Here is a 26,963-nt window from a genome sequence, read left to right as displayed (position 1 = left end):
AGACTTAGTTCAGCTATGATGCTCCGCTACGAATTTTCGGTTAGACTGGGGAGTTATTGCCATCAAAGGGTCTGTGTGCAAAAAATCTGATTTCTTAATGTTTATTTGAAAAAGAAGAAAGCTCCAGGGGTGGCCCGGTCAAATGCTTTTGCAACTGTGACATGTCTTCTTTCTCTATAATGGAAGTGACTGATGCAGAACATGAAGGGGGAAAAAAAAACCCAACCCACCCTGGAAGATTACATTTCACAAAGCTGGAGCAGAAAAGTGAAGGATTCAAAGCAAGAGACTGATTAAGAAGCACATCAGAGATGATCTTTTAAATGTTAATTTCTGCTATGGCCTGGAGGATGATAACCTTGAAGTTACTCTGATGTTACCTGTCAGGGTGAGAAGCCCATTAGTTTTATTCCTGTATCACAAAGCAGGTCATCACATCGAGTAATGTCTTGGTTGCTAAAGCAGCAAGAGACCAAGGAATGGGGTCTTTTAGCTTCAAGTTTTCTTCTTTATTTGGCTAAAGGATGTGTGGGCTATTGCCAAGGGCACTCTCCTTGACCTCAGAGCTTCAGATCTCCAAGCAGTGCTACAGGCTTCTTTGATGGCAAGGATGTGCTTGGAATAGCTGACGCGGTAGCTTTGTGTAGGAGGTGTTGAATCTTTATGATGCTTCCATTCAAGTTTGTAGTTAAGCCATAGATCTCATAAATCTGTGTTCGTAGTTGTTCTGTGCGTGCTGTAGTTGGAGGGAAAAGAAAGCACTTAGGTGCCCCTGACCCATCGGTTTCAGCAGCCTCAGGTTTGCAGGACTCATGAAGTCCAACAAGGCCAAGTGGAAGGTCCTGCACGTGGGTCGGGGCAATCCCAAGCACAAGTCCAGGCTGGGCGGAGAATGGACTGAGAGCAGCCCTGAGGAGAAGGACTTGGGATGCTGGTTGAGGAGAAGCTCAACATGAGCCGGCACTGTGCGCTGGCAGCCCAGAAAGCCAACCGTGTCCTGGGCTGCATCCAGAGCAGCGTGGGCAGCAGGTTGAGAGAGGGGATTCTGCCCCTCTGCTCTGCTCTTGTGAGACCTCCCCTGCAGTACTGTCTTCAGCTCTTGGGTCCCCAACACAAGAAGGACATGGAGCTGTTGGAGCGATCCAGAGGAGGCCACAGAGTTGATGAGAGGGCTGGAGCTCCTCTGCTATGGAGACAGGCTGAGAGAGTTGGTCCTGTTCAGTGTGGAGAAGAGAAGGCTCTGGGGAGACCCTCCAGCATCTTTCAGTACCTAAAGGGCCTACAGGAAAGCTGGAGAGGGGATTTGGACAAGGGCGTGTAGTGACAGGACAAGGGGCAATGGCTTTAAACTGGAAGAGGGGAGATTTCGATGAGATCTGAGGAAGAACTTTTTGACTGTGAGGGTGTTGAGGCACTGGACCAGGTTGCCCAGAGAAGTTGTGGCTGCCCCATCCCTGGAAGTGTTCAAGGCCAGGTTGGGTGAGGCTTTGGGCAACCTGGTGTAGTGGCAGGTGTCCCTGCCCATGGCAGGGGGATTGGAACTGGCTGATCTTTGAGGTCCCTTCCAACCCAATCTATGATATCATTAAATGACTTAAATTTTTTTTTTTCAGGTACCGAAATGGCTTTATGTGTTAGGTGTAGTGTGTTCCTTGTTATAACCTGCTCTGAAGGAATCAAGTTTAGTGTTTGCTGCTTGAAGTAGAAATTAAGGATAAAATTTTATTGCAGTGAAGGATGCAATGAGTTGTATGTTACTGAGAAAGCTCTCCAAGCTTTCCTGGCTTCAGGTGTAACATTGCAACTGGGCTTTCCAAGCTGAGCTAATAGTTTAAATATGCAAATTAGGCACTAATGGGATTTTCAAAAACTGTCCTACCTTTTCCTTCAGCACCTACATACTAAAAACCCATGTCTGTTAGATTTTCATCCTTCTGAGTAATCTGTTTGAAAAATACATGGTCATTTTCTTCCATTTTGAAGAGGTCACCGTTACTTCTATCTCCAGGAACAATATTTCCAAGAAGATTTGAATTTTCCTCACATTCAGAAAGCTTTCCAGGTTATTCAAGCTGTTAGGTTCCTCGTAGTAAAGCAATTTAGGTTAAATATGCCTTTTGCAAAGGATGGGAACAGCTGAAATTGCAACTGAACTGCAAGGGTAATCGGATGAAAAGAAAGTTAATCCTTGTTTAACTTTGGACACTTCGGCGTTTCCTGCACTGGATACTGTCATAACCCCATTTCTCTTGTAGAAGTGGATTATTTACTTGTGAAAATAGCGACGTAAAATCGTTAACATGCTGTCAGAAACAGCTGTGTTTGGGTTCGAAGCGTTGGTGCCTTAAATAAAATGTCCAACAAGACACTGTGATCTACAATCAGGACACAGTTGCCTTTGGGAGAAGGGAAAGGAACGCGTAGTTGTGAAACTACTACTCTTTGACACATCGTAGATGTACCTCTGTTCTACTACTTGTGTTTTACGCCAAATGTGCCTTCTGCTAATGTGCAGCTTTTGGGTCTCATTCTCATGTTCTTCCTCCAATAACTGAAATCAGAGCATTAAGACAGATGAAAACCAAATTGAGATTTAATACTCTTGATGTTCTTAGATGATAGATTTCATTCTACTACACCAGGCTTTGAGCAACCTGGTGTAGTGGAGGGTGTCCCTGCCCATGGCAGCGGGGTTGGAACTGGATGATCTTTGAGGTCCCTTCCAACTCTAACCATTCGATGATTCTAAGTTCTTCTCATGCTATTGTTGGGCCTGAAATACTCTACAAGCTGAGTATTTCCAACTCTTGCTTTCACCTCTGAAATTAATTTTTAATTATTTTTAGTTGTTTTTTTAAATTATTTTAATTTGTAATAATTTTTTTTGAAGCCACAACTTAGGTGCTTTGAAGGAAAATCTGGTACTTAGCTGTTTCAATGAGTGTACAGGTGGAACTAAGTACTTGTCAGTAAAATTAATTTCTATAAAGAAAATGTCGAGTAGCTGTGTATGCATTGTTATATGTATATTGATAGAAAGCTTTGATTTGAGGTGTAGAATAGAAATAATATTTTTCTTAAGACAGAAGAATTTTTTGAGTCTTTTTATCATGTAAGTTTTTGTTTTCGTTTAATGAGGTCATCATTTGTTGATGAAGAAGAAGAAAAAAAAAAAGCCATTTTTACGTTTGTATGCAGCTGTTTCAAAACTCTGGTGCCCATGCGTTGGCGTGCAGGACAGCGGTGCTATCACTAGCGTGGAGTTTGGAGCTTGGAGAGCAGCTTGTCTGTCTGGGCACTAGATGTCTGTATCTAAACCTGGAAGTGCTCAGAGGTGCTGGCCCTGGACTGGACAGGATGGGATAGACAAGCCAGTGATGTGTCAAACTTAGATTTTTGTTATGATATAGTGGAAACAACTCTAGTTTCTCACTCAGGTGTAGTCTCTGAGACTTTAGAGGGCTGTCTTGGCTAAAAATAGAAGTTGTATGGGCTTTGCCTGGTTATAAATCAGAAAATGCTTAGTGCAGTAGAGGAAAAGGACCACTTTGTCTTGGTTTGACTTGTTCCCTTTGATGTAACTGCACCCACGTGTTCTTAATTTCAATGAGTCTTCTACTCTTTCGCAGGCCTCATATTGTAGCTCTGCTCTGAGAGCATCTCCTTCTTGCCTTTATAGTCTGATTTTATCTTCTAATTACATAAAATTGATTGGCGTCTTGTTACCAAAATGATGCATAAGAATTTGGCCTCTACGTTCTTGCAGCAAGTGGACACCTCAGGTCTTCAGCACTGTGGTAGGGATGGTGTACAGCTTGTAGAGTTGGCCCTCTCAACACCTCCTTTGCCTCTTCTTTATACGAAGGACGTGCTCATGTGGTTTTTTCTCTTGCTGTCTACCAGGAAGCAGTGGCCAGCCTAGTTGGTAGTGAGGAGAATGTTTTTTCTTACAAGGTGGAAGATAATCCACCAGGTTGGAGGTTTTGACATGGTTTCTGATAGATGGTTGAACTGAACTTTTGCATGCTTTCCTTCTACTTGTTTGCTAACAGCAAACAAATTGAGCCCCAATGCTATTTTTGTGCTTGTCACACTGAAATACATCTCGATGCATGTGGCCAGAGTAAGTTCTCTAAACAATTTAATTGCTCGAGAGATGTGGTGGGTTTATGCTAATCTCCAACTCATCTGCGTATACAGTTGTACAGATTTTTAGCTTTATCTCCAAGTTTTACATACAGAAGATGAATTTATCTACAAATATTGTTTTTGTAGTGGTGGGGCAAAAACATAATTTATGCTTGGTTGTTTTTTTTGGTATGTGTGTTAACAATTTGCAGAGAAACATGCCTTAATTTCATATAATATTTCCCAGCCATATCTATGGTGCCTCTGGGACTTCACTATATCGAGTTTCTTTATCTAATATAGTATGTTTCCTCCTCCATAGAAACATAACCGTTATTTACTCCGTGTCTCTTCTGGTTTTGCTGTTTCAGGTTCACAGATTAAGACTTTCACATCATTGAGGTTCTTGACCGAGCCTTCAGATGCTGTCACCATGCGTGGAAGCAACGTGCTGTTGAACTGCGTAGCAGAATCGGATCGAGGAGCCCCAGTTATTAAATGGAAGAAAGACGCGGTCTTCTTAAACCTGGCGGTAGACGAAAGGAGGCAGCAGTTGGCCAACGGATCGCTCTTGATACAAAACATAGTCCACTCCAGGCACCACAAGCCAGATGAAGGTCTCTACCAGTGTGAAGCATCTCTAGAAGGTGTCGGAGCTATCATCAGTCGGACAGCTAAGGTCATGGTAGCAGGTAGGCAGAAACATTCCTGTCTTGAATTGCTGGAAATATTATTTGTGAGAAGTTGCTTTTTTTTAAAAGAAGCGTGCTGTGGTTTTTTTTTTTCCCCTTTTCGAAAGGAAAAAAGCTGGATATGACACTTTTGCGACAGTAATTTATTTCTGACAAGGTATTATTCTTGTGTAAATCTGTCTAATCACCTCTTTGTCGCTGCGAGTTATTTGCTGCGTATTTATTGTCTTCAAAATAGTTGAAACCTCTGAAGTTGGAAATTAACTGCTTTTCTGATGAATTGAAGATCACAAAAAAAATGCCAACCTTCTGTAGGGCACTGAATGTATGAATTTTTATGTTTTAGGAACTTTTTTGTAGACAAGAACTCATTATGCAGCTTACTGGAATTGGCAGCCTCTTTGTATTTCCTTGGAAGAACTTAGAATCATAGAATCATAGAATCATAGAATGGTTAGGGCTGGAAGGGACCTTCAAAGGTCATCTAGTCCAACCCCCCTGCAAGGAACAGGGATATCTCCAACTAGATCAGGTTGCTCAGGGCCTGGTCCAACCTGGCCTTGAATGTCTCCAGGGATGGAGCATCCACCACCTCTCTGGGCAACCTGTTCCAGTGTTCTACAACTCTCATGGTAAAAAATTTTTTCCTAATATCCAACCTGAATCTACCTCCCTCTATTTTAAAACCATTACCCCTTGTCCTATCACAACAGGCCTTCCTGAACAGCCTCTCCCCATCTTTCTTGTAGGCCCTCTTGAGGTACTGGAAGACCGCTATCAGGTCAGCCCAGAGCCTCCTCTTCTCCAGGCTGAACAGCCCCAACTCTTTCAGCCTGTCCTCATAGGAAAGGTGCTCCAGCCCTCTTATCATCTTCGTAGCCCTCCTCTGGACCCTCTCCAGCTGGTCCATGTCCTTCTAATGTTGGGGGCTCCAGAACTGGATGCAATACTCCAAGTGAGGTCTCACGAGGGCAGAGTAGAGGGGGAGAATCACCTCTCTCGACCTGCTGGCCACGCTCCTCTTGATGCAGCCCAAGATGTGGTTGGCTTTCTGGGCCGCAAGAGCACATTGCCGGCTCATATTGAGCTTCTCGTCCACCAGTACTCCCAAGTCCTTCTCCTCAGGGCTGCTCTCGATCCATTCTCCGCCCAGTCTGTATTTGTGCCTGGGATTGCCATGACCCAGATGTAGGACCTTGCATTTGGCCTGGTTGAACTTCATGAGGTTGGCACGGGCCCACCTCTCCAGCCTGTCGAGGTCCCTCTGGATGGCATCCCTCCCTTCCAGCTTGTCGACGGCACCACACAGCTTGGTGTCATCAGCGAACTTGCTGAGGGTGCGCTCCATGCCACTGTCCATGTCACCGACAAAGATGTTGAAGAGGGCCGGGCCCAACACAGACCCCTGAGGGACGCCACTCGTGACCGGTCTCCACTTGGACATTGAGCCGTTGACCACTACTCTCTGAGTGCGGCCATTGAGCCAATTCCTTATCCACCGAGTGGTCCATCCATCAAACCCATGCCTCTCTAGTTTAGAGAGAAGAATGTCGTGCGGGACAGTGTCAAAAGCTTTGCACAAGTCCAGGTAGATGACATCCATTGGTCGACCCTTGTCCACCGATGCTGTCACCCCATCATAAAAGGCCACCAAGTTGGTCAGGCATGATCTGCCTTTGGTGAAGCCATGCTGGCTGTCACCCACCACCTCCTTGCTCTCCATGTGCCTTAGCATGGTTCCCAGGAGAATCTGCTCCATGACCTTGCCAGGCACAGAGGTGAGGCTGACCGGCCTGTAGTTGCCCGGGTCCTCCTTGTTCCCTTTTTTAAAGATGGGGGTTATGTTCCCTCTCTTCCAGTCATCGGGGACCTCGCCAGACCGCCACGACTTCTCAAATACAATGGCCAGTGGCTTGGCAACTTCATCCGCCAGTTCCTTCAGGACCCGCGGATGGATCTCATCAGGTCCCATGGACTTGTGCACTTTCAAGTTCCTCAGATGTTCCCGAACCTGCTCTTCAAGTACAGTGGGCGGTGGTTCATCCTCACAGTCCCTGCTAGTTCTTTCCACAGCTTGGGTGGTAAGACAAGAGGCTTTATCAGTGAAGACTGAGGCAAGAAAGTCATTGAGTACCTCAGCCTTCTCTATGTCGCCGGTAACCAGAGCACCAGTATCCTTCCGGAGGGGGCCTACATTCTCCTTGGACTTCCTTTTGTCCCCTACATACCTATAGAAGCTTTTCTTATTGCTTTTTATATCCCTTGCCAAATTCAATTCCTTCAGGGCTTTAGCCTTCCTCACCTGATCCCTGGTCACTCGTACAGCTTCTCTGTATTCCTCCCAGGCTATCTGTCTCCGCTTCCACCCTCTATAGGCTATCCTCTTCATTTTCAGTTGGTCCAGGAGCTCCTTGCTCATCCACGCGGGCTTCCTGGTCTTTTTGCCCAACTTGTTCTTCATCGGGATGCACCTCTGCTGAGCTTGGAGGAGGTGCTCCTTGAATGTGGACCAACTTTCCTGGGCCCCTCGTCCCTCCAGGGCCGCCTCCCACGGCACTTTGCCCATCAGGTCCTTGAAGAGGCCGAAGTCTGCCTTCTTGAAGTCTAGGGTACAGAGCTTGCTGTATAGTTTCCTTGATGCCCCATGGATCTTGAACTCCACCGTGTCGTGGTCACTGCAGCCAAGGCTGTCCTTAAGTTTCACATCGCCCACCAGTCCCTCCCTGTTGATGAGCACAAGGTCGAGCATGGCACCCCTCCTTGTCGGCTCCTCTATCACCTGCAGGAGGAAGTTGTCATCCACGCATTCCAGGAACCTCCTGGACTGCCTGTGCCCTGCCGTATTGTCTCTCCAACAGATGTCAGGGTGGTTGAAGTCCCCCATGAGGACCAGGGCTTGTGACCGCGAGGCTGCTCCTATCTGGCTATAAAGCGCCTCATCTGCTCTGTCCTCCTGGCCAGGTGGCCTGTAACAGACCCCTACCGTAACATCCCCTATCCGTCCCCGTCCTCTAATCTTGACCCATAAGCTCTCTGTCAGCTCCTCCTCCGACCCCAGGCGAAGCTCCACGCACTCCAGCCGGTTGCTGACATAGAGAGCGACACCCCCTCCTCGTCTCCCCTTCCTGTCCTTTCTAAAAAGCTTATACCCCTCCATGTTGACACTCCAGTCATAGGAGTCGTCCCACCACGTCTCCGTGATGCCAATAAGGTCGTAGCCCTGCTCATGTGCACGCATCTCCAGCTCATCCTGTTTATTAAACTTGTGTAGGGATACAGCACAACGAACAGAAGTTGGTTACCAGGCATCTGAGAACACTTCACAGTTTCTCACTGGCTTAAATACCTTCTAATAGATGTTTGTCTGGAGTTTCAAAGTGGACTTTTTGCCTCTTCATCAGTCTGTAGAAGGATGTAGCGAGTCCTTAATCAGCTAATTATTGGAGGTGGGGGGAAATTTGGAAATCCTTCAAATAAAAGGTACAAAGAAACCTCAAATCACTTGGTAACCAATATCAACTGGAAAGTGCTAGAGTTGAGAATGATTTTCTTTATGATCATTATTTAAGATCTCAAGGGGGTGTTCTTTTGTATTCTCTCTGTATGTTTCTATATAGATGGAGCTACTGCGTCTTGCTGATTGCTCGAATTTAGGCCTGTTAAAGAATGTCTTGATTGCCTTGACTTGGCAAGGGTTGAGTAGCCATCCACAGGTGCTAACTTAGTAACCTTGGGGCTAAAAGCATAAAATACTCTTTTATACTGTGAAGATGGTTCCATCCAGTTCAGTCCAAGAGCTCTACAACTCTTTGCCATTCTGTCTTTCTAAACTCTTACTGCTTATGCTGGGAGGGAATCCAGGCAGCTCTCTTCTCTGCTGGTCTCTCCAATGCCCCTCATGAATTTGGTGCCTTTTCCAGTCTTAAGGTCCTTTAGACTCAAGATTATTTTCCTCAAAAGGTACATTTTCTCATAGTACCCAATTAAAACAGCTAATAAGAGTCTTGACTCTTTTCTAATCTACCTCCTCCCCACCGCCTTTCTGTCTGAATCTCTGGTTATTTAACCTCACATCCTCAGTAGTGGATGGACTCCTGTGCTATGATCCCTACCCAAAGTGATGGCGAGGCTCGAAGAAATCGATCCTTCTCTTATCACATCAGCCTCGGAGGGAGCCTGCAGAGCAGTGCTTGGCCAAGCTGGGCTTTTTGCCAGTTCAAGTTGTTGTTTGGCCCTGAGCTTGGTCATTGGCAACCCCTAACTAATAAGATCACTCCAATTATTCTTTTTAAGCAAATGCACATACAAGAGCGTTCCCTGTTGTGCTGTGCCCAGCTCTGATTTTGAGTTTCTCATAAGAAGAACTGTGCTTTCCATGGCAGGTCCTGATCCTTGTATCCCTACGGTGACGGTGGGAAGTTTGGGGTGGGAGGACTTACTGGGCTCGAGAACAATTGGCTGAAACCAGAAGGACTCATAATGATTTCTTAATTGGAAAGACAGTGAAAAGGACAAGAAGCCACGTGCTCAAACTGAAATACTGGGTATTTGTTTAGACATAAGTATTTCTCCTCCAAGAATGATCACACAGTGAAACGGGTTGTCCAGGCATGGGCTGAAGTCTCCATCTTGGAGATGCTCATGTCTCGGTTGGACACAAACCATCACAGCCTGCTCTTTGCAGGGCACTGGATGATCTCTGTAGGGACCTTCTGACCTTGGTAATTCTGCTTTTTATGTTTTTTTTCTGCTTGTGTGAAAATGGTTCATAGTATAAGGTGGAATATAAGGCACATGGCATTTAGAAGTGGCAACAAGTTCGTCTGACTCTCTGAAGGACATCTGTGAGAAGAATTTTGGTGGGTGGGTTATTTTTTGAGAGAGAGTCACTGTGCAATGTTGGCAGAACATCATTGACTTAAGGCACTGGCAGATGGAAGCACGCTAGAGTAAGGGAAGAGAGGGTAAGAGGTGAAATGAAGGTCTCGCACTCCAGTATGTTGTGTTAATCATTGCTTGGCACAGCAAATAAACTTCCGATGTTCAGAAAAGCCTCCTTCTACAGACATGAGAGTTGGGATAGGGTAGAGCTACATTTAGTATTATAACCCTTGGAAACTGAATCTTTTTGATCTGTTGTGTGACGTATCATTGCTAAGCAGACTTTTTCTGGATGTCCGGATGCTCTCGTCCGAAGGAGATGATGATTGCCCCATCCCTGGCAGTGTTAAAGGCCAGGTTGGATGAGGCTTTGAGCAACCTGATGTAGTGGAGGGTGTCCCTGCCCATGGCAGGGGGTTTGGAACTAGATGATCTTTGAGGTCCCTTCCAACTCTAACCGTTCTGTGATTCTATGATTCTGTGATTCTATGGTACACGTGATTGCCCTGTCCCGATGAGCAGAAGGTTGCGTCTACGTCAACAACACATATCCTCATTTCACTTAGTCTCGTGTGTTTGTGCAAGGCTTCTTTCTTTCAAGGTTTTAAAGGAAGGATCACGAGCTTTAATGTTCTAGGAAGAGGTTTGTTCACTGAATTGCAGTCTAATCTTGGCTAGTGTCACTTTTAAACCACAGGTCTGTTGGCAGCATTTTAAGGACTCACTGTGTTGTTCGGCGACGTAGAATACATCAGCATTTATGTCTTTGGAGGTTAAAATTGCCGAACCACTGGTGTGCATAAGGGGCATATATCTTCCTCCCAGTTAAGACTCTGAATGGGATTTCACTGCGCTTTTTAAAGCATTACCAGTCAATAAAGCAGTCACCGCTAAAAGGTAACGGTCAGCTCTACATGGAACAGGCTTCTCAGGGGCATTGAGAGTATATTGCCCTCTTAAAACCCTGCCCCTTTTACTTTGATGGCTTAAAGTGCTTTCAATAAAGACAACGTAGCAAATGAAAACTGGTTTTAATCAGTCGAGGGTTTTATGTGCGAAGCCGGCGGTGTATGGGAAAAGACACCGTTTCGAAGAACTTCTCAAGGGTCCTTATGGCCCCAATGTGCTCCAGCTGTAAAAGTGTTCCAGGCTGAAATGGAAATGAGAGCACTGGAGAGAAACTAAGAGCTTCTTCCTTTTCCAGCAACTTATTAAAACTCCCAATTTAACAGGCTACTGGTTATTGGTATTTCTAGTAATCAGTCGGATTTCAGATAGAAACCACATGATCTTGTGTCTCTATTTATAGACTGTTGCAGGAACAGTCCTTCAAAGGTTCTGGCTTTACTGTTCATCTGAAGCATTGAAGAGGATGAGAAAAAGTAGAATCTAAGGTTACTTTATAGGGAAATTTCTGCACTTCAATCTCCAACCCCTTGGAGTGAAGGACCAGCTTTTTGACGTGATGAAATAGGAAAATTTTTGTGTGTGGTCACAATGATTTATAACTACGAAATAAGTTATGCTGAAAATTATCTCTAACAACTTTTTTCTTAAAAACCAAACAACCCAAACCCAAACCAAGCAATGGATAAGCTACATCACAGGTAGTGATCTCAACGGATCTGTGTCCTGGCTTTGGTGTAATCGCCCATAGCAGATGTTTAGAGACTGTAGGACCAGTGTATATCCGTGTAGATCACCTGAATGTCAGTTGGCAGTGTGGGCTGTGTGTTAATAAGTTTGTTTTTGCTCTCTGTGCAGGGGCACTAGATGACCTTTAAAGGTCCCTTCCAACCCAAACCATTCTACAATACTAAATCCTTGGGTCATGAGTGTAGCATTTGTACATTTAAGTGCCTTTTAGGTAGTTTTTCCTTCAAGAAACTTGTCTTAACCCGTATAGACTTTCAGCATTACATTCCTTGTACTTGTATAAAGCCATTGATTCAGTCCTGAAATTAGAGGTTACTTGGAGCAGCGGGACACCAACAAAAACCCACCCAGCTGGTGTCCTTTTGAGACAGCAAAGTGGACTCCGTTCTGCTCTTCGAAGATGATAAAAAGCAAATGTGGAGTGTCCCTGGAAGGACATACGGGGAAGTTTAATCTTGCTTGTGGAAGTGGAAGACACACGTTCAGTGTTTCAAACTTACACATCAAGTTTGTTGTAGGCTGATGAGACAGTAAAAATCAGAATAGTTGAGACGCACTTTGACAAAGAGGTTGAAAATATTTCCTGTCTGAAGTTAGTGGAGAAGTGCAGCTGGCCAAGGTTGGAATAGAATCATAGAATGGTTTGGGGTTGGAAGGGATGTTCAAGGTCATCTAGTTCCAACCCTGCTGCCATGGGCAGGGACATCTGCCGCTAGATCACGTTGCTCAAAGCCCTATCCAACCTGGCCTTGAACACGTCCAGGGATGGGGTGGCCACAACTTCTCTGTGCAACCTGTTCCAGTGCTTCACCACCCTCATTGTGGAAAATAAGGGAAAAAAAAAAGAGCTCTTTGAGCTCCTGAGAGCTATTTTTGTAAAAAAAAAAAAGTCTTAATGTGGTGTTATGGCAGGTGTCACAAGATAGCACCTTATGTGCTATCTCACTAGACTTCTCTTTTATTGCGGAAGGAACTTTCTGGTTGTTCTGAAGGTCAATATCCAGGGAAGAAAGAGGGAGAATTCTCAAACTGCTGTTATCATGTTTATTCCGGTACTAAACTGTTGAGCATCTACCACGGAATAAACAAAAAACCCTTGTCATACATCTTCAGCTGAAAGTCAGCTCACATGCTCTCAAAAAACTATCCGAGCAGCAACTTATTTCTTCCAGAGCTTTAAATGATTTAAAAATACGTTTAAATGATGTCGGAATGTCCCTCAGCTTTGAACCTGAGACTCCCGCTCATGCGACGGTGTTTTATCGAGTTGCTTCCATCAATATTAGGAAAACCAAAGGAAAAATAAGAAGTCCCGGGAGTGTTTTCTAATTGTTCTGGTGAGAATCAAAACTTTGTGTTCCTGTCTAAGCAGAACACCAGAAGCTTCCGAAGCGACGATGTAACTGGACTTAAAAAATTACAGCCCTATATTTATCGTGGTTGCACCTTGGGCTGTATTACAAGTAACAGAAGACTCGTTGTTAGGACGAGTTGTTGAACCCAAGCTTAAAATCTTGCTGACATGAAGAAATTTTAATCCTCTTTTAGGAAAACAGTGAAGCCAGAAGACTAAATTATTTTTAGAATATTACAAAGCCACTGATAACTCTAATCTATTTAAATGCACACAGAATGTCCAAGAAATTATGAACTGTAATATTAGCTACTATTTTTTTTGCATTTTAATGAGCTTAGGATGAAAATGAATCATTTGGATTGACACAGGAGGTATCACTTTTAAAAAACTATGAGATAAACACAGGAAATCTGCTATATCAAAATTTTGGAAATAATCTATTAGAGTAAACAAGACGTGATCTAAAATGGTGCATCTTTTTCATTCCCTGGATCTATGATAGTCACTTTTTTTTATAAAGTAATTTTCTTCTTTTCGGAAATTAATCATTTGGAAGCTATAACTTGATTTATAACAACTAAAATTAGCCAATACTGACTTAATCTTTTTTTTTTACTCCTACCTTCTTTGATTCCTAATCACAGGAGATTTTAGACTGTTTAATGTCAGTTTATAAACCATACAAAAAGTAGTGAACAAAAGAAACCCAAAATCTACTTCCCTCTCAAACTGATTTTGGAGCTCCGAAACATTTATTTTCTTGATAAATGGAAAAAAAAAAAAAAAAAAGAAAATAAAAAAGAAAAAAAGCAAGTCTTAATAATTCTGTAGAACAGCCATTATAGCTGGGAAACTTAAATTGCAACTATCACCCCTTGACAGTGGATTCAGCAAAATAGATGGATGTTTATGGCCTTCTGACCAACGGGTTTTTCTCTAATATACCTTTTTCTATTTGCATTTTATATGAATGTATGCAGCGCACCCAGTATGTGCTAGTGCGTAGAGCACGACTTAGGACTCTTGCAAGCACATGTAGCGTGGGGATTAAACAGGAGGAGTTTGCAGGGCTATGATCTCATTGGCATCATGAAGGCGTGGTGGGATGGCTTGGAGTCTTGGAGTGGAAGGATATAGGCCCTTTAGGAAGGACAGGCAGGGGAGAAGAGGAGGGGTAGTCCTCTATGTCAAAGACCAGCTGGAGTGCATGGAGCTGCACCTGGGGATGGATGAGGAGCCGACTGAGAGCTTATGGGTCAGGACTAAAGGGAGGGCAGGGACAGGGAACATAGTAGTGGGGGTCTGCTACAGGCCACCTGACCGGGAGGGCCGAGTGGATGAGGCCCTCTACAGACAGATAGGAGCAGCCTCATGTTCACGAGCCCTGGTCCCCATGGGGAGCTTCAATCACCCTGATATCTGTTGGAGGGACAACACAGCAGGCCACAAGCAATCCAGGTGGTTCCTGGAATGCATGGATAATAACTTCCTTCTCCAAGTGGTAGAAGAACCAATGAGGAGAGATGCTTTGCTGGACCTTGTACTCACCAACAAGGAGGGGCTGGTGGGGAACGTGATTCTCAAGGGCAGCCTTGGCTGCAATGACCATGAAATGGTGGAATTCATGATCCTTAGGGCCAACGAGGAGGGTGCTCAGCAAGCTCAGTACCCTGGCCTTGAGGAGAGCAGACTTTGGCCTCTTCAGGGATCTTCTTGATAGAGTACAATGAGATGAAGCCCTGTAGGGAAGAGGGGCCCAAGAAAGCTGGATAATATTCAAGGATCACTTCCTCCAAGCTCAGGAGCAGTGTATCCCAACAAAAAGAAAGTCAGGCAGAAACACCAGGAGGCCTGCATGGATGAACAAGGAGCTCCTGGACCAAGTCAAGGGAAAAAAAAGGAGGCCTACAGAGGGTGGAAGCAAGGACAGGCATTCTGAGAGGAATACAGAGATATTGTCTGAGCAACCAGGGATCAAGTTAGAAAGGTGAAACCCTGATAGAGTTAAATCTGGCCAGGGACATCAAGGACAACAAGAAAACTTCTGTAGATATGTCAGTGATTAAAAGAGATCACTAGGGAAAACATGGGCCCTCTCCAGAAGGAAATGGGGGACCTGGCTACCTGGGATATGGAGAAGGCTGAGGTTCTCAATGACTTCTTTGCCTCAGTCTTCACTGGCAAGAGCTCCAGCGGCACAGCCCAAGCCACAGAAGGCAAAGGCAGGGACTGTGAGAATGAAGAACCGCCCACTGTAGGAGAAGATCAGGTCTGAGACCATCTAAAGAACCTGAAGGTGGACAAGTCCATGGGACCTGATGAGGAGCATCCACGGGTCCTGAAGGAACTGGCAGATGAATTTCCTAAACCATTATCCATTGTATTTGAGAAGTTGTGGCAGTCTGGTGAAGTTCCTACTGACTGGAAAAGGGGAAACATAGCCCCCATCTTTAAAAAGAGAAAAAAAGAAGGCCCAGGGAACTACAGGCCAGTCAGTCTCACCTCTGTGCCCAGCAACATCATGGAGCAGATCCTCCTGGCAACTATGCTAAGGCACATTGGGAAAAAAGGAGGTGATTGGTGACAGCCAACATGACTTCATTAAGGGCAAATTGTGCCTGACAAATCTGGTGGCCTTCCACGATGGGGTTACAGTGTTGGTGGATAAGGGAAGTGCAACTGACATCATCTGCGTCCAGTTCTGGAGCCCCCAACATAAGAAGGACATGGACCAGTTGGAGAGGGTCCAGAGGAGGGCCACGAAGATGATAAGAGGGCTGGAGCACCTTTCCTATGAGGACAGGCTGAAAGAGTTGGGGCTGTTCAGCCTGGAGAAGAGGAGGCTCCGGGGTGACCTTATAGCGGTCTTCCAGTACCTCAAGGGGGCCTACAGGAAAGATGGGGAGAGGCTGTTCAGGAGGGCCAGTTATGATAGGACAAGGGGTAATGGTTTTAAAATAGAGGGAGGTAGGTTCAGGTTGGATATTAGGAAAAAATTTTTTACTATGAGAGTGGTAGAACACTGGAACAGGTTGCCCAGAGAGGTGGTGGATGCTCCATCCCTGGAGACGTTCAAGGCCAGGTTGGACAAGGCCCTGAGCAACCTGATCTAGTTGGAGATATCCCTGTTCCTTGCAGGGGGGTTGGACTAGATGACCTTTGAAGGTCCCTTCCAGCCCTAACCATTCTATGATTCTATGATTCTATGATCTGCCTGGACTTGTCCAAAGCATTTGATACTGTCCCACACGACATCCTTGTCTCTAAACAGGAGAGACATGGATTTGATAAATGGACCACTCAGTTGATAAGGAATTGGCTGGATGGTTGCACTCAAAGAGTTGTGGTCAACGGTTCAATGTCCAAGTGAAGGCCAGTGATGAGTGGTGTTCCTCAGGGGTCAGTACTGGGACCAGTGCTATTTAACATCTTTGTTGGCAACATGGACAGTGGGATCGAGTGCACCCTCAGCAAGTTTGCAGATGACACCAAGTTGTGTGGTGTTGTGGACACACTGGAGGGAAGGGATGCCATCCAGAGGGACCTTGCCAGGCTGGAGAGATGGGCCTGTGAGAACCTGATGAAGTTCAACAAGGCCAAGTGCAAGGTCCTGCATGTGGATCAGGATAATCCGAAGCACAAGTATAGGCTGGGTGGAGAATGGATTGAGAGCAGCCCTGAGGAGAAGGATTTGGGAGTGCTGGTGGATGAGAAGCTCACCATGAGTTGGCAATGTGCGCTGGCAGCCCAGAAAGCCAACCATGTCCTGGGCTGCATCCAAAACAGGGTGGGCAGCAGGTGGAGGGAGGGGATTCTGCCCCTCTGCTCTGCTCTCCTGGGACCCCCCCTGCAGTGCTGCGTTCAACTCTGGAGTCCCCAGCACAAGAAGGACCTGGAGCTGTTGGAGAGGATCCAGAGGAGTGCCATGAAGATGACGAGAGGACTGGAGCATGTCTCGGATGAAACCAGGCTGAGAGAGTTGGGGTTTTTCAGCCTGGAGAAGGCTCTGAGGAGACCACCTAGCAGCCTTCCAGTACCTAAAGGGGGCCTACAGGAAAACTGGAGAGGGACTTTTGACAAGGGCGTGTAGTGACAGGACACAGGGCAATGGCTTTAAACTGAAAGAGGGGAGATTTAGATTAGATCTAAGGAAGAAGTTTTTCACTCAGAGGGTGGTGAGGCACTGAACCAGGTTTCCCAGAGAAGTTGTGGCTGCCCATCCCTGGAAGTGTTCAAGGCCAGGTTGGATGGGGCTTTTGGGCAACCTGTTGTAGTGGCAGGTGTCCCTGGCCATGGCAGAGGGGTTGGATCTAGATGATCTTGAAGGTCCCTTCCAGCCCAGACCACTCTATGTTTCTGCCAGGAGTTGTTTAAGTTCATTTTTTAAGAATAACTTAGCTGATTTGGTCTTTTTTTTTTCTCTTTTCTTTTTGCTGCACACCAGAATAATATATGCCTGTGGGAACGCTTCTTACATCACTTGATGACCTATAGTGCTTAATAGTTTTTTTGCTTAATGGAATGGACGATTCCGAGTGCTCGTTCTGTGCTCTCGCTGCTTAATGTTCCTTTGTTGTTTTTGTAAATCCACCGCACCACTCATGCAAGTGTATTCTCTGCTGTGCTACTAAAGCTCATTAGCACGTTTGTATTTAAAACCAGACCTGAAATGTGAAAGGAAAGATGCGGAAATCGGGTAAATATGTGACTCTTTACACACCACTTTCTGTTTTGGTCCCACTTTTTTCACCACTGTCTCATGCATAAGATGCACCTACTTTCCTGCATGTAAATGGGAGTGCAGGGAGATAAATAACCAAAAAAAACTGCAAACAAAACGTTCAGTGTATCTGGCCGGGTTGGATGAGGCTTTGGGCAACCTGGTGTAGTGGCAGGTGTCCCTGCCCATGGCAGAGGAGTTGGAACTAGATGATCTGGAAGGTACCTTCCCACCCAAACTATTCTATGAAACTTCTGGTATTTTATTTTACTATTAAAACATATTAGAAGTAAAGTCTCTTCAAATGCACTAAGAACCCAGTGACTTGGAGGTCCCTTGGAGATGAAAGCCAAAAGAAGCACATCTGTGACAGCCCCTATGGTGTTCAATGAGCACAAATTCTGGTCTTCACTTACTTCTCTATTCCAACTCTCCGTACGTCCTCCCTACTCGTAATTTGTTTTCCTGGGGCAAGTTTATTTTTTGTTTTCCTCACATAAAATCAACCTTTCTAGCACTAAACCTTTCCATGGACAGACTGACCTGATCCCCTCCCAGTTCCACCCAGCGGTGTCAACTGCGAATAGCTCCACTAGAAGGTTCCACCAGTTTTAAAATAGTGAGCGAAGAAGTAGGCCATGTCTGAAGATACGTGTCTTTGCTAATATCCCACCTTACATTCAAGTGCCTGAAGACCAACGCAATAATTAGCAGAAACACTTTCATCAACTTTTAATTTTACTTTTGTTGTTGACTTTAAAATTGCTATAGCTGAGTGACTTGGGAGCAGGAGACTCCGGAGAACCACTTCAGTCACACATCTCTTGATGTGTATCCATGCGCATGGCACTTGGGTACACTTTCTGTCGGGAGGAGGAATAATTAACTCTATATTTAACATAAAAAATGAAAAACGATCTGTTTGTCTGCATTAATGCTGTGAAGTCCTCCGGGACCCCCGAGGCAGTGGGTGGAGGTGGACCCAGACACTGGCTCCTGTTCTGTCATTCCAGCAAAGGTGCTTCTGGATTCTTAACCATTAAGGCTCTGCTCTGTGTTCTTCTCTGCTCCTCTCCGAGGACTGAGCAGAAACCCACTGCTGGGTAACAGATGTGTTGACCCAAACTTACTATTTCATGTGCTGGTTTTCTGCTTTTAGTAGAGCAAAGGGTGTTCAGTAAGCTTGCATTGGTGCTTCTGACTGTCTATCCTAAAGGTCTTTCCCTGTGCCAGGACACTATGTTTCATCCTGTTTTGTGTCTCCAGTTGCCTAGTGCTGTCCTCTCACGTCAGCTTGGGCTTTTCCTCTCCATGAGCTATGCTGCTGGGATGCTGCGTAGCCAGGGATTAGAGCTCTGCTGGGAAGGTGACCCCAAGGAGATGGCTGGACAATCAGAGTGCTGTCATTTCCGCAAGAATAAATTGTAATGGTGTATGTTTTATCTACCCATATGCTACAGTTTTCCTTTAACATCCTCCTTTGCAGCAAGACTGGACCTGTGTGTATCTAATGAAGTTCAACAAGGCCAAGTGCAAGGTCCTGCACGTGGGTCAGGGGCAATCACAAGCACAGGCTGGGAGGAGAATGAATTGAGAGCAGCCCTTAGGAGAAAGACTTGGGAGTGGTGGTTGAGGAGAAACTCACCATGAGCCAGCAACATGTGCTGGCAGCCCAGAAAGCCAACCGTGTCCTGGGCTGCATCCAAAGCAGCATGGGCAGCAGGTGGAGGGAGGGGATTCTGCCCCTTTGCTCTGCTCTCCTGAGAACCCCCCTGCAGTGCTGCGTTCACCTCTGGGGTCCTCAACTCAAGAAGGACATGAAGCTGTTGGAGAGAGTCCAGTGGAGGTCCATGAAGATGATATGAGGGCTGGAGCACGTCTCCTCTGAAGCCAGGCTGAGAGAGTTGAGGTGGTTGAGCCTGGAGAAAAGAAGGCTCTTGAGAGACCACCTAGCAGCCTTCCAGTACCTAAAGGAGAAAGCTGGAGAGGGACTTTTGACAAGGGTGTGTAGTGACAGGACAAGGGACAATGGCTTTAAACTGAAAGAGGGGAGATTTCGATTAGGTATAAGGAAGAAATTTTTCACATCGAGTGTGGTGAAGCCCTGGCCCAGATTTCCCAGAGAAGTTGTGGCTGCCCCATCCCTGGAAGTGTTCAAGGCCAGGTTGGATGAGGGTTTGGGCAACCTGGTGTAGTGGAGGGTGTCCCTGCCCATGGCAGGGGGTTCAGAATTAAATGGTCTCTAAGGTCCCTTCTAACCCAAACTATTCTCTGATTCTATATACAAGTGCTGAGACAATGCTGAAGCCAGTGCTCTGAAGCAATGCTCCTTCTGTTGCATGATAGTTTTGTTACTGCATCTTGTTCTCTTGTCTGCCATCCGTCTCGTAACTTTTAAAATTAAAGCAAGGGAGATAACTTTGGACAGAAGCAAGTATTTTATTCTGTTTTGTATGTGGCCTCTTGGAAGATTGAGGCCGTTGCTCAGTACTCCTCTTCATTGCGCTTGGTGTCTCTCGATGGCATGATGTTGATGTTCCTTTGTTCCTCTTGACTGCTCTTCTGTAAGCTGCTGTGGTGCCGGCAGTGAAGCAGCCTGCATTGCCTCATTGCAATCCCGTGTTTTCGTATTTTTAGTGGCAGGATTGCTGGTGCTTATGACACAGAAATGTTTCGGATAAAAATGGAAATGTTGTTATTTTTTAAATGGACATCAGCAAGACAGAAATTATATCACTCATACAAATGTTTTTGAAAATCAGTGGCTAAAATTCACAAATTTGTGTCAACACACTGATTCTTTCATAATTTTCATCAAAATTTTCTCTTTTATGAGATTATCAACCAGTAGGAGGGCAACATTCTAAAGTGTTTGAGACACACAGTTTTGTACAACACTCCTTTTATTTGGGTGCAAAGTGACAGCAGAAAATGTTGTGTTGTATTCCCTTCTAGTATCGGGCTGTGGAGAGCTGCTCAGTGGGAATGCATTCCACCGCAGTTCCTGCTCTTCCTATCCTTGTGTTGTGTAGAAATGTGGCTTTAATTAGCAAATTTCATTTAGGAAAAAGGTTTTGCTTTTGTTTTTTAGTGCCTGGCAGAGATTTACTGAGAAGATTGGATTGCAAAGGAGCAGCCTGAGTTAGTGAGGGCATGCGGCATCAGAGAATTAAAATAATGAAGTGTAATACATCATAGATGCTAGAGCTGGTGATCAGCCTGTAGATCATAGAATGGTTTGGGTTGGAAGAGACCTTCAAGATCATCTAGTTCCAGCCCCCCTGCCATAGGCAGGGACACCTGCCACTAGATCAGGTTGCTTAAAGCTTCATCCAACCTGGCCTTGAACACTTCCAGGTATGGGGTCGCCACAACCTCTCTGGGCAACTGTGCCAGTGCCTCACCACCCTGAGAGTCAAGAATTTCTTCCTTAGATCTAATCTAAATCTCCCCTCTTTCAGTTTAAAGCCATTACCCCGTGTCCTATCACTACACATCCTTGTCAAAAGTCCTTCTCCAGCTTTCTTGGAGGCTCCCTTGAAATACTGGAAGAGTTATGTTGAAGTTCTTGCAAACAAAATGGGAGATAGAGTTTGAGACTCCTTTTAGTGGAGGGATGTGAACCCATTGCACCTATTGTCCAGGAGATTATCTCTTGTTTCTTGTGAAATTGTGACGTAGTCCAGCCAAAAATGCTAGTTTGTGAGAGGTGGGGATGGAGCTCGTTTTTAATTAAATTTAATGAAAGTGACTGTAGAGCACATCGGAGTCTGCCAGATGTTTCCTGGCGTGCCTTGAAAAGTGGCTGCTTCTGTGAATTTTGGTGATCCCAAGGAGCTTAAACCCTTAAGTGTTCAGAGAGCTGGGTCAGCCAGAGCAGAAAAGCTCTGGGAGATGCTCAGCAGCATCATTTTAGGGACTAAAGTACATTTTCTGGTGATGGCTTAGTCATCTATGCCACTTCATTTGCTTAAGTGGGTCCTGCAGAGTGTTTTTTGGCTCTCTCTCTTTCTCATTTAGCTGACCAAGTTCTGAGTAAGCACATTCTTTAGATGTCGAAGTGCTCTTTTGCCTGCGGTGGTGTTCTGATCCTGGTTTTGGATGAGCGCGCGATGCCTTTGAGGATGAATACAAACGCAGCAGATTTTTAAGACGTGTCTCCGTGTGATTTGGTCGCTTTATGCTGACAACCGTACTCGTAAAACTGCAGTAATCGCTCGTGAAAGCAAACGTGAGACATTGGACAAACATGAAAACATGGTGGGAGGGAATTCAAAAGCAGTGAGGCTGCTTAGGTAGTTTGGTGCTTCGTGTCTTTTTTTCAATAACTCTTCCCCTATTTCTTGATTTTACTTTTTTTTACTAAATAAAAGTAATGAAGATGTAGTCACCTTCAGGGGTTTCTTTAGGTTAATTTAATTTTTGGACTCGGAACAATCTAGTGACCACCTTGCATGATCTCTTGTTTCCAATTTGACCTTTCTAATGGTTTCTTGACCTTGCTTACTCAAAATCTATCCGCATTTCTGAAGGGCTGTCTAATAAGACGAGAGAAGCTGTTTACAACCCTCTCATTTGTCCTCGATCACCTCTGTTGGGCAAACGAGGAGTAGGTCAGTTGGGATGCCACCGCGTCGCTACAGAGGAAAGAGATTTAAATTAGCTGGGTCAACCTACAAGTCCCATAAAACACGTCACCCAAGCAATTTAATTAAAAAAGGGGTCAAGTTTCTCTCCCCTGGTTTGGTGTCCATATCTGATGGAGAGGAGGAGTTGATGTATGCACCGGTTTGGGACTTGATTGACGTGCAGCAGTACGGAAATGTAGGTTCCCAAATTTCTCTGCCTGCTGTGATTGATGTTGGCTGATTATGGGTTTACAAGCTAAAATGTATAATACTTAAACCTTCTTATTCCATATTTACCAGCGGATGATACAATCCAGCACTGACAGAGGATTGAAGGGGATGACATATAGGTCCTTTCCACCTCTAATCTTGGATTCTATGCAAACCTTTAGAATGTAAATTGGAAGCAGGTTTTATATTCGAAAATGCAAAAATACTCTTGAAAAGCTTTCACTTGGAAAAGATTATAATGATTAGCATTTATTATGCTGTTGTTTTCATGCAAAAAAGAAAATCCTGCCCAGATTTTACTCGAATTGAACTTTTGTGCCTTGCATAATAGCCCTGCTTTTAATTTGAATAAGATTCAGAATAAAGTGGCCAGATAGGAAGTTAAACACTACAGAGCGAAAAATCCTTGATTTAAGCCGCTAAATGCGTGTGTTTTAACACAGGGACAAAAATGAGGATGTTTACAAGTAAGTGGTATCACAGAGGGCACAGGGAAAAGTCTGGGGAAGAAAAAAGCAATTTAGCGGAGAGCCAGTCGTTAAGTTTCTTAATTTTCTCTCCAGCAATAAAATGTGGTAAAAGGAGGTGAGTGATTGCGTTCATTTTATTACAGCGGTTCCCACTAGTGTAGCTGGTAGCTGAGAGTCTGTCAGCATTTCCATTATAAACTGTTTTTTTTTTTTTTTTCATGGCTTTATAATTCAGTCTTAAAAGCTCACCTGGGCTGGTGTCTGGCATGCAAGATCTTAAGTCAGAAACGAATATTTCACACAGTTGGAAAACAAAGTGTTTGGCTAGATCTAAATTAACTAGGAATTAAAAAATTTTAAAATTGCCTCTCTTCTTCAGCGTTCCGCTGGTGATCTTGTATTAAACTTTTCACGTCTCATTTTTGAGTCACTTTTTTGTCGTTAGCGACTGCAGTTACTGGCGTGATCTTACAGAATAAAACTCAAGGGACAGAGTTGTGCCTCAGGTTATAGAGTAAATAATGAAATCAGAAGTTCAGCAGAGATATTTCACTTTCCAGCCTGGTTTGTTTTCCTCACTTTCTTTCTCTCTTTAGCTCATTTAAAGCCAATTTATACACCTTTATATTACACTGCGCTTTGCAAAGCAGTTTTAGCCTCTTGAGGGTATATGGATGGAACGACTCCAACTTCAGGGCTGGACAGAGTCATCGAGGTTCAGACTTTGCTCTGATGCTCTTCTCAAATAGAGAAAACTTGCATAAGTGGCAAAGATCAAGAGGATTCTGCCCCAAAATGTTCAGTAGCTTGACATGGAGAGCAGTGACTTGGAAGACCAGGAGAAATCAAGTCCCCGGAGGGTAAGACCTGTACTTGAAGATATTAAGGATATGGAATTCTTGAGTAATCAAAACTTGTAGTCTGCTCTCTAGCAAGATCTGATGGATTCAATCTGGATTTCTGAACTGAATTGTGGAAGACAGAAATAATATTTTAGCTATTTTTTTTTTCAGAAGCAAAATAAGGACATAAGTTATTCACTTCACTTCTTTTGCTTTATCCAGATTAGATGCATATACACAGTCCTTAAATTCATAGAATCACGGAATGGTTTGGGTTGGAAGGGACCTCAAAGATCATCCAGTTCCAAACCCCCTGCCATGGCCAGGGACACCCTCCACTACACCAGGTTGCTCAAAACCTCATCCAACCTGGCCTTGAACACTGCCAGGGATGGGGCAGCCACAACTTCTCTGAGCAACCTGTTCCAGTGCCTCACCACCCTCATTGTAAGAAATTTCTTCCTTGTATCTAGTCTGCGTCTTTCCTTTTTCAGTTTAAAGAGTTAAATTAACAGTTTAAGTCAGTTAAATTAACAAACATCGTGTGCCCTATCACATTTTTAGATATTTAGAAGATAAATGATTGGAATGTTTGAAATAAATGGGATGTTTCCAGGAATGTCTAATCAGACAAGGAAGTTTGCAGCTCTGTGGGATCTGAACACAAAATGCAAGTTAACCTGGTTGTGAGGAGCATGTACCTCCTCCTGTGTGCTCTCCTCAGACTTGGAGCAATCATCGACTGGACAGCAAAAAGCTGTGAAATTTTCTTTAAAATATAAATTCTGGTTGAATGCTGTTGTCTGGCTTTGGAATTGGAAATTCATTTGTTTCAGCTTTTTTCACAGTTGATAAGACTAGAAATAATTGGGTTTTTTTAAAAAAAAAAAAAGCAGGAAAGAAAATGAAGATCTTCAGGTTCTTGTTTCCAGAAGCTATTCCTTGAAACGTTGACTAGAACTCATGAGTAACTGTTCTACTTGGTAAATGTAGGTATTTTTTCATTGGCAGGTTACACTGTGATCAAACATAAAGTTTTTTTTATTTTATGAAAAACAGTACTGGCAGCATCTGCAGCTGACTGAAATAAATTAATTTCCATTGCAATCTGTCTTTTCTCTTGATAGTTCCTGAGATTCAGAGGAAATGTTTCGATGCTGTTGGAAGCGACCAGCAATTTGGCCAACTTCTCTTATAGAAAAGAATTTTTTAAAAAAATTGTTTTCATCATCTTTTTATCTCTGTTTGAAATGTTTCGTCTTAATCCTCTGAAGTGCGGGTGGGTATAGAATGGATTGAGATCAGCCCTGAGGAGAAGGACTTAGGGGTGTTGGTGGATGAGAAGCTCACCATGAGCCAGCAATGTGCACTGGCAGCCCAGAAAGCCAACCGTGTCCTGGGCTGTATCCAAAGCAGCGTGGGCAGCAGGTCCAGGGAGGTGATTCTGCCCCTCTGCTCTGCTCTCGTGAGACCCCCCTTGCAGTGCTGCATTCAGCTCTGGGGGTCCCAACACAAGAAGGACCTGGAGCTGCTGGAGCGGGTCCAGAGGAGGCCACGGAGATGATAGGAGGGCTGGAGCACCTCTGCTATAGAGACAGGCTGAGAGAGTTGGGGTTGTTCAGCCTGGAGAAGGCTCTGGGGAGACCACCTAGCAGCCTTCCAGAACCTAAAGGGGCTACAGGAAAGCTGGAGAGGGACTTTTTGCAAGGGCATGTAGTGATAGGACAGAGGGCAATGGCTTTAAACTGAAAGGGGAGATTTTGATGAGATCCAAGGAAGAACTTCTTGACTGGGAGGGTGGTGAGGCACTGGAACAGGTTTCCCAGAGAAGCTGTGTCTGCCCCATCCCTGGAAGTGTTCAAGGCCAGGCTGGATGAGGCTTTGAGCAAGCTGGTGTAGTGGAGGGTTTCCCTGCCCATGGCAGGGGGTTTGGAACTGGATGATCTTTGAGGTCTCTTCCAACCCAAACCATTCTATGATGTCCTTTTGCATGAACATCTGATGAAGACAGAAGCCTGGCAAAAGAATGACGTCTTCAATATATGAAAAGAAAATGTGATGTTAGGATGGAGCTGCCAAAGGTAGAAATTTTTTTCCTGCCTGTGTTTTCTGGGCTGCAAACAAAAAAGTACTTCGTCAACAAAGGAAACCTTTATATCGATGCTTCTTGAGAGCAATATTTTTGAAGTGCATCTTTCTTCATGATGAAGTGGTTGTGTAAAAATGATACTTTCTGAGTAAACAATCGGATTCTTTATGGAAGTTGGGTGTTATATCTTCAGTGAGAAAAATAAACATTCAGTCCTTTCTACGTACTTGAAAAGAGAGAGTCCTTTCCATTATGCACCTGTAAACTAGTAACCGTAGTGGCTTGGTCTATCACGCTCAGTAGGACTTGGGTGGGAGATTGTGGAATGATTGATGTCCTGAGAGCAGGATTTAATTTGCTACTTGACGTTGTCATCATGAACGTGAGACCTGGAGTTTGCTGGTGAGTTGACACCTGCGCGGACTTGATTGCATAGCATTGCTCTGATGTTTTGGCTGGTAGAACATCTTTGTATGATCCTTGGTGAGCAAAGAACTGTGTGTTTCTAATGAAACAGGTGATGTGGAAGGAGGAGAGAGTAAAACTGCTCATGAATTACCATGGCAGCTTGCTTAAAAGAAATCTGTAGCTATGTTGTGAGAGCAAATAACTCTCAGGTGGTAAATCTGAAATAAATGCTTAGTCTTCTCTTAGGTCCTTTTGTGCAGCAGAGAAGCAATTTTGAGGAATCTGATGTAGTGGCAGGTGTCCCTGCCCATGGCAGAGGGGTGGGAACTAGATGATCTTGAAGGTCCCTTCCAACCCAAACCATTCTATGGTGTGTCACGACCACTGCTTGTCTTTGAGATGGACCTTTTTTCCCCGAGTGCAGCACCTAGCACCAACGTTTCTCATCGGTGGTTAAAGCTTTGAGTCACTACTATCGTACAAATAAGAGGACGTTTTCAAAGTAGAATATTTCCAAGTGGGAAATCCAGTACAGGCCTTCAGTTCAAGGTATGTCTTACTTCAGTGATGGCTTTGAGTGCAAAACTGCTTCTTGGTATGTTTAGTGTTAGTTTTTTTAATAAAAAGTTTTTTATTTTTTATGAAGTGAATTTTTATGAAGTGCTGAGTAATTTGCTCACAATAAGCTATTGAGATAAATGAATCCAATGTGTAGTGGTGCAGTAGGCAATGAGATGTAAAATTAATTTTATAAATTCTGTTTCTCGGAGGATATGAGTTGGTTGTTTTTTTTAATGTGTCTTATCTGCCAGAAATAACAGAAGCATGGGCTGTTTGGAGGCTGTGAGTACAAGAGAGCTC

The 26,963-nt window shown here is 44.5% G+C and overlaps 1 protein-coding gene across 2 annotated transcripts in view; it reads left to right on the top strand.

Moving 5' to 3' along the window:
- Window positions 1-26,963, top strand: part of DCC (DCC netrin 1 receptor) — a 561,273-nt gene that overhangs the window by 236,362 nt on the left and 297,948 nt on the right. For both annotated transcript variants that reach the window (XM_086628967.1, XM_086628964.1), the window contains exon 2: window positions 4,500-4,820. In XM_086628967.1, the coding sequence (XP_086485093.1) occupies window positions 4,500-4,820 (321 nt within the window). The remainder of the gene's footprint in view (window positions 1-4,499; window positions 4,821-26,963) is intronic.

This window comes from Tauraco erythrolophus, chromosome Z (genome assembly GCF_009769465.1).
Source record: "Tauraco erythrolophus isolate bTauEry1 chromosome Z, bTauEry1.pri, whole genome shotgun sequence".
NCBI lineage: Eukaryota > Metazoa > Chordata > Aves > Musophagiformes > Musophagidae > Tauraco > Tauraco erythrolophus.
This window is presented reverse-complemented; position numbering and strand designations above follow the sequence as displayed.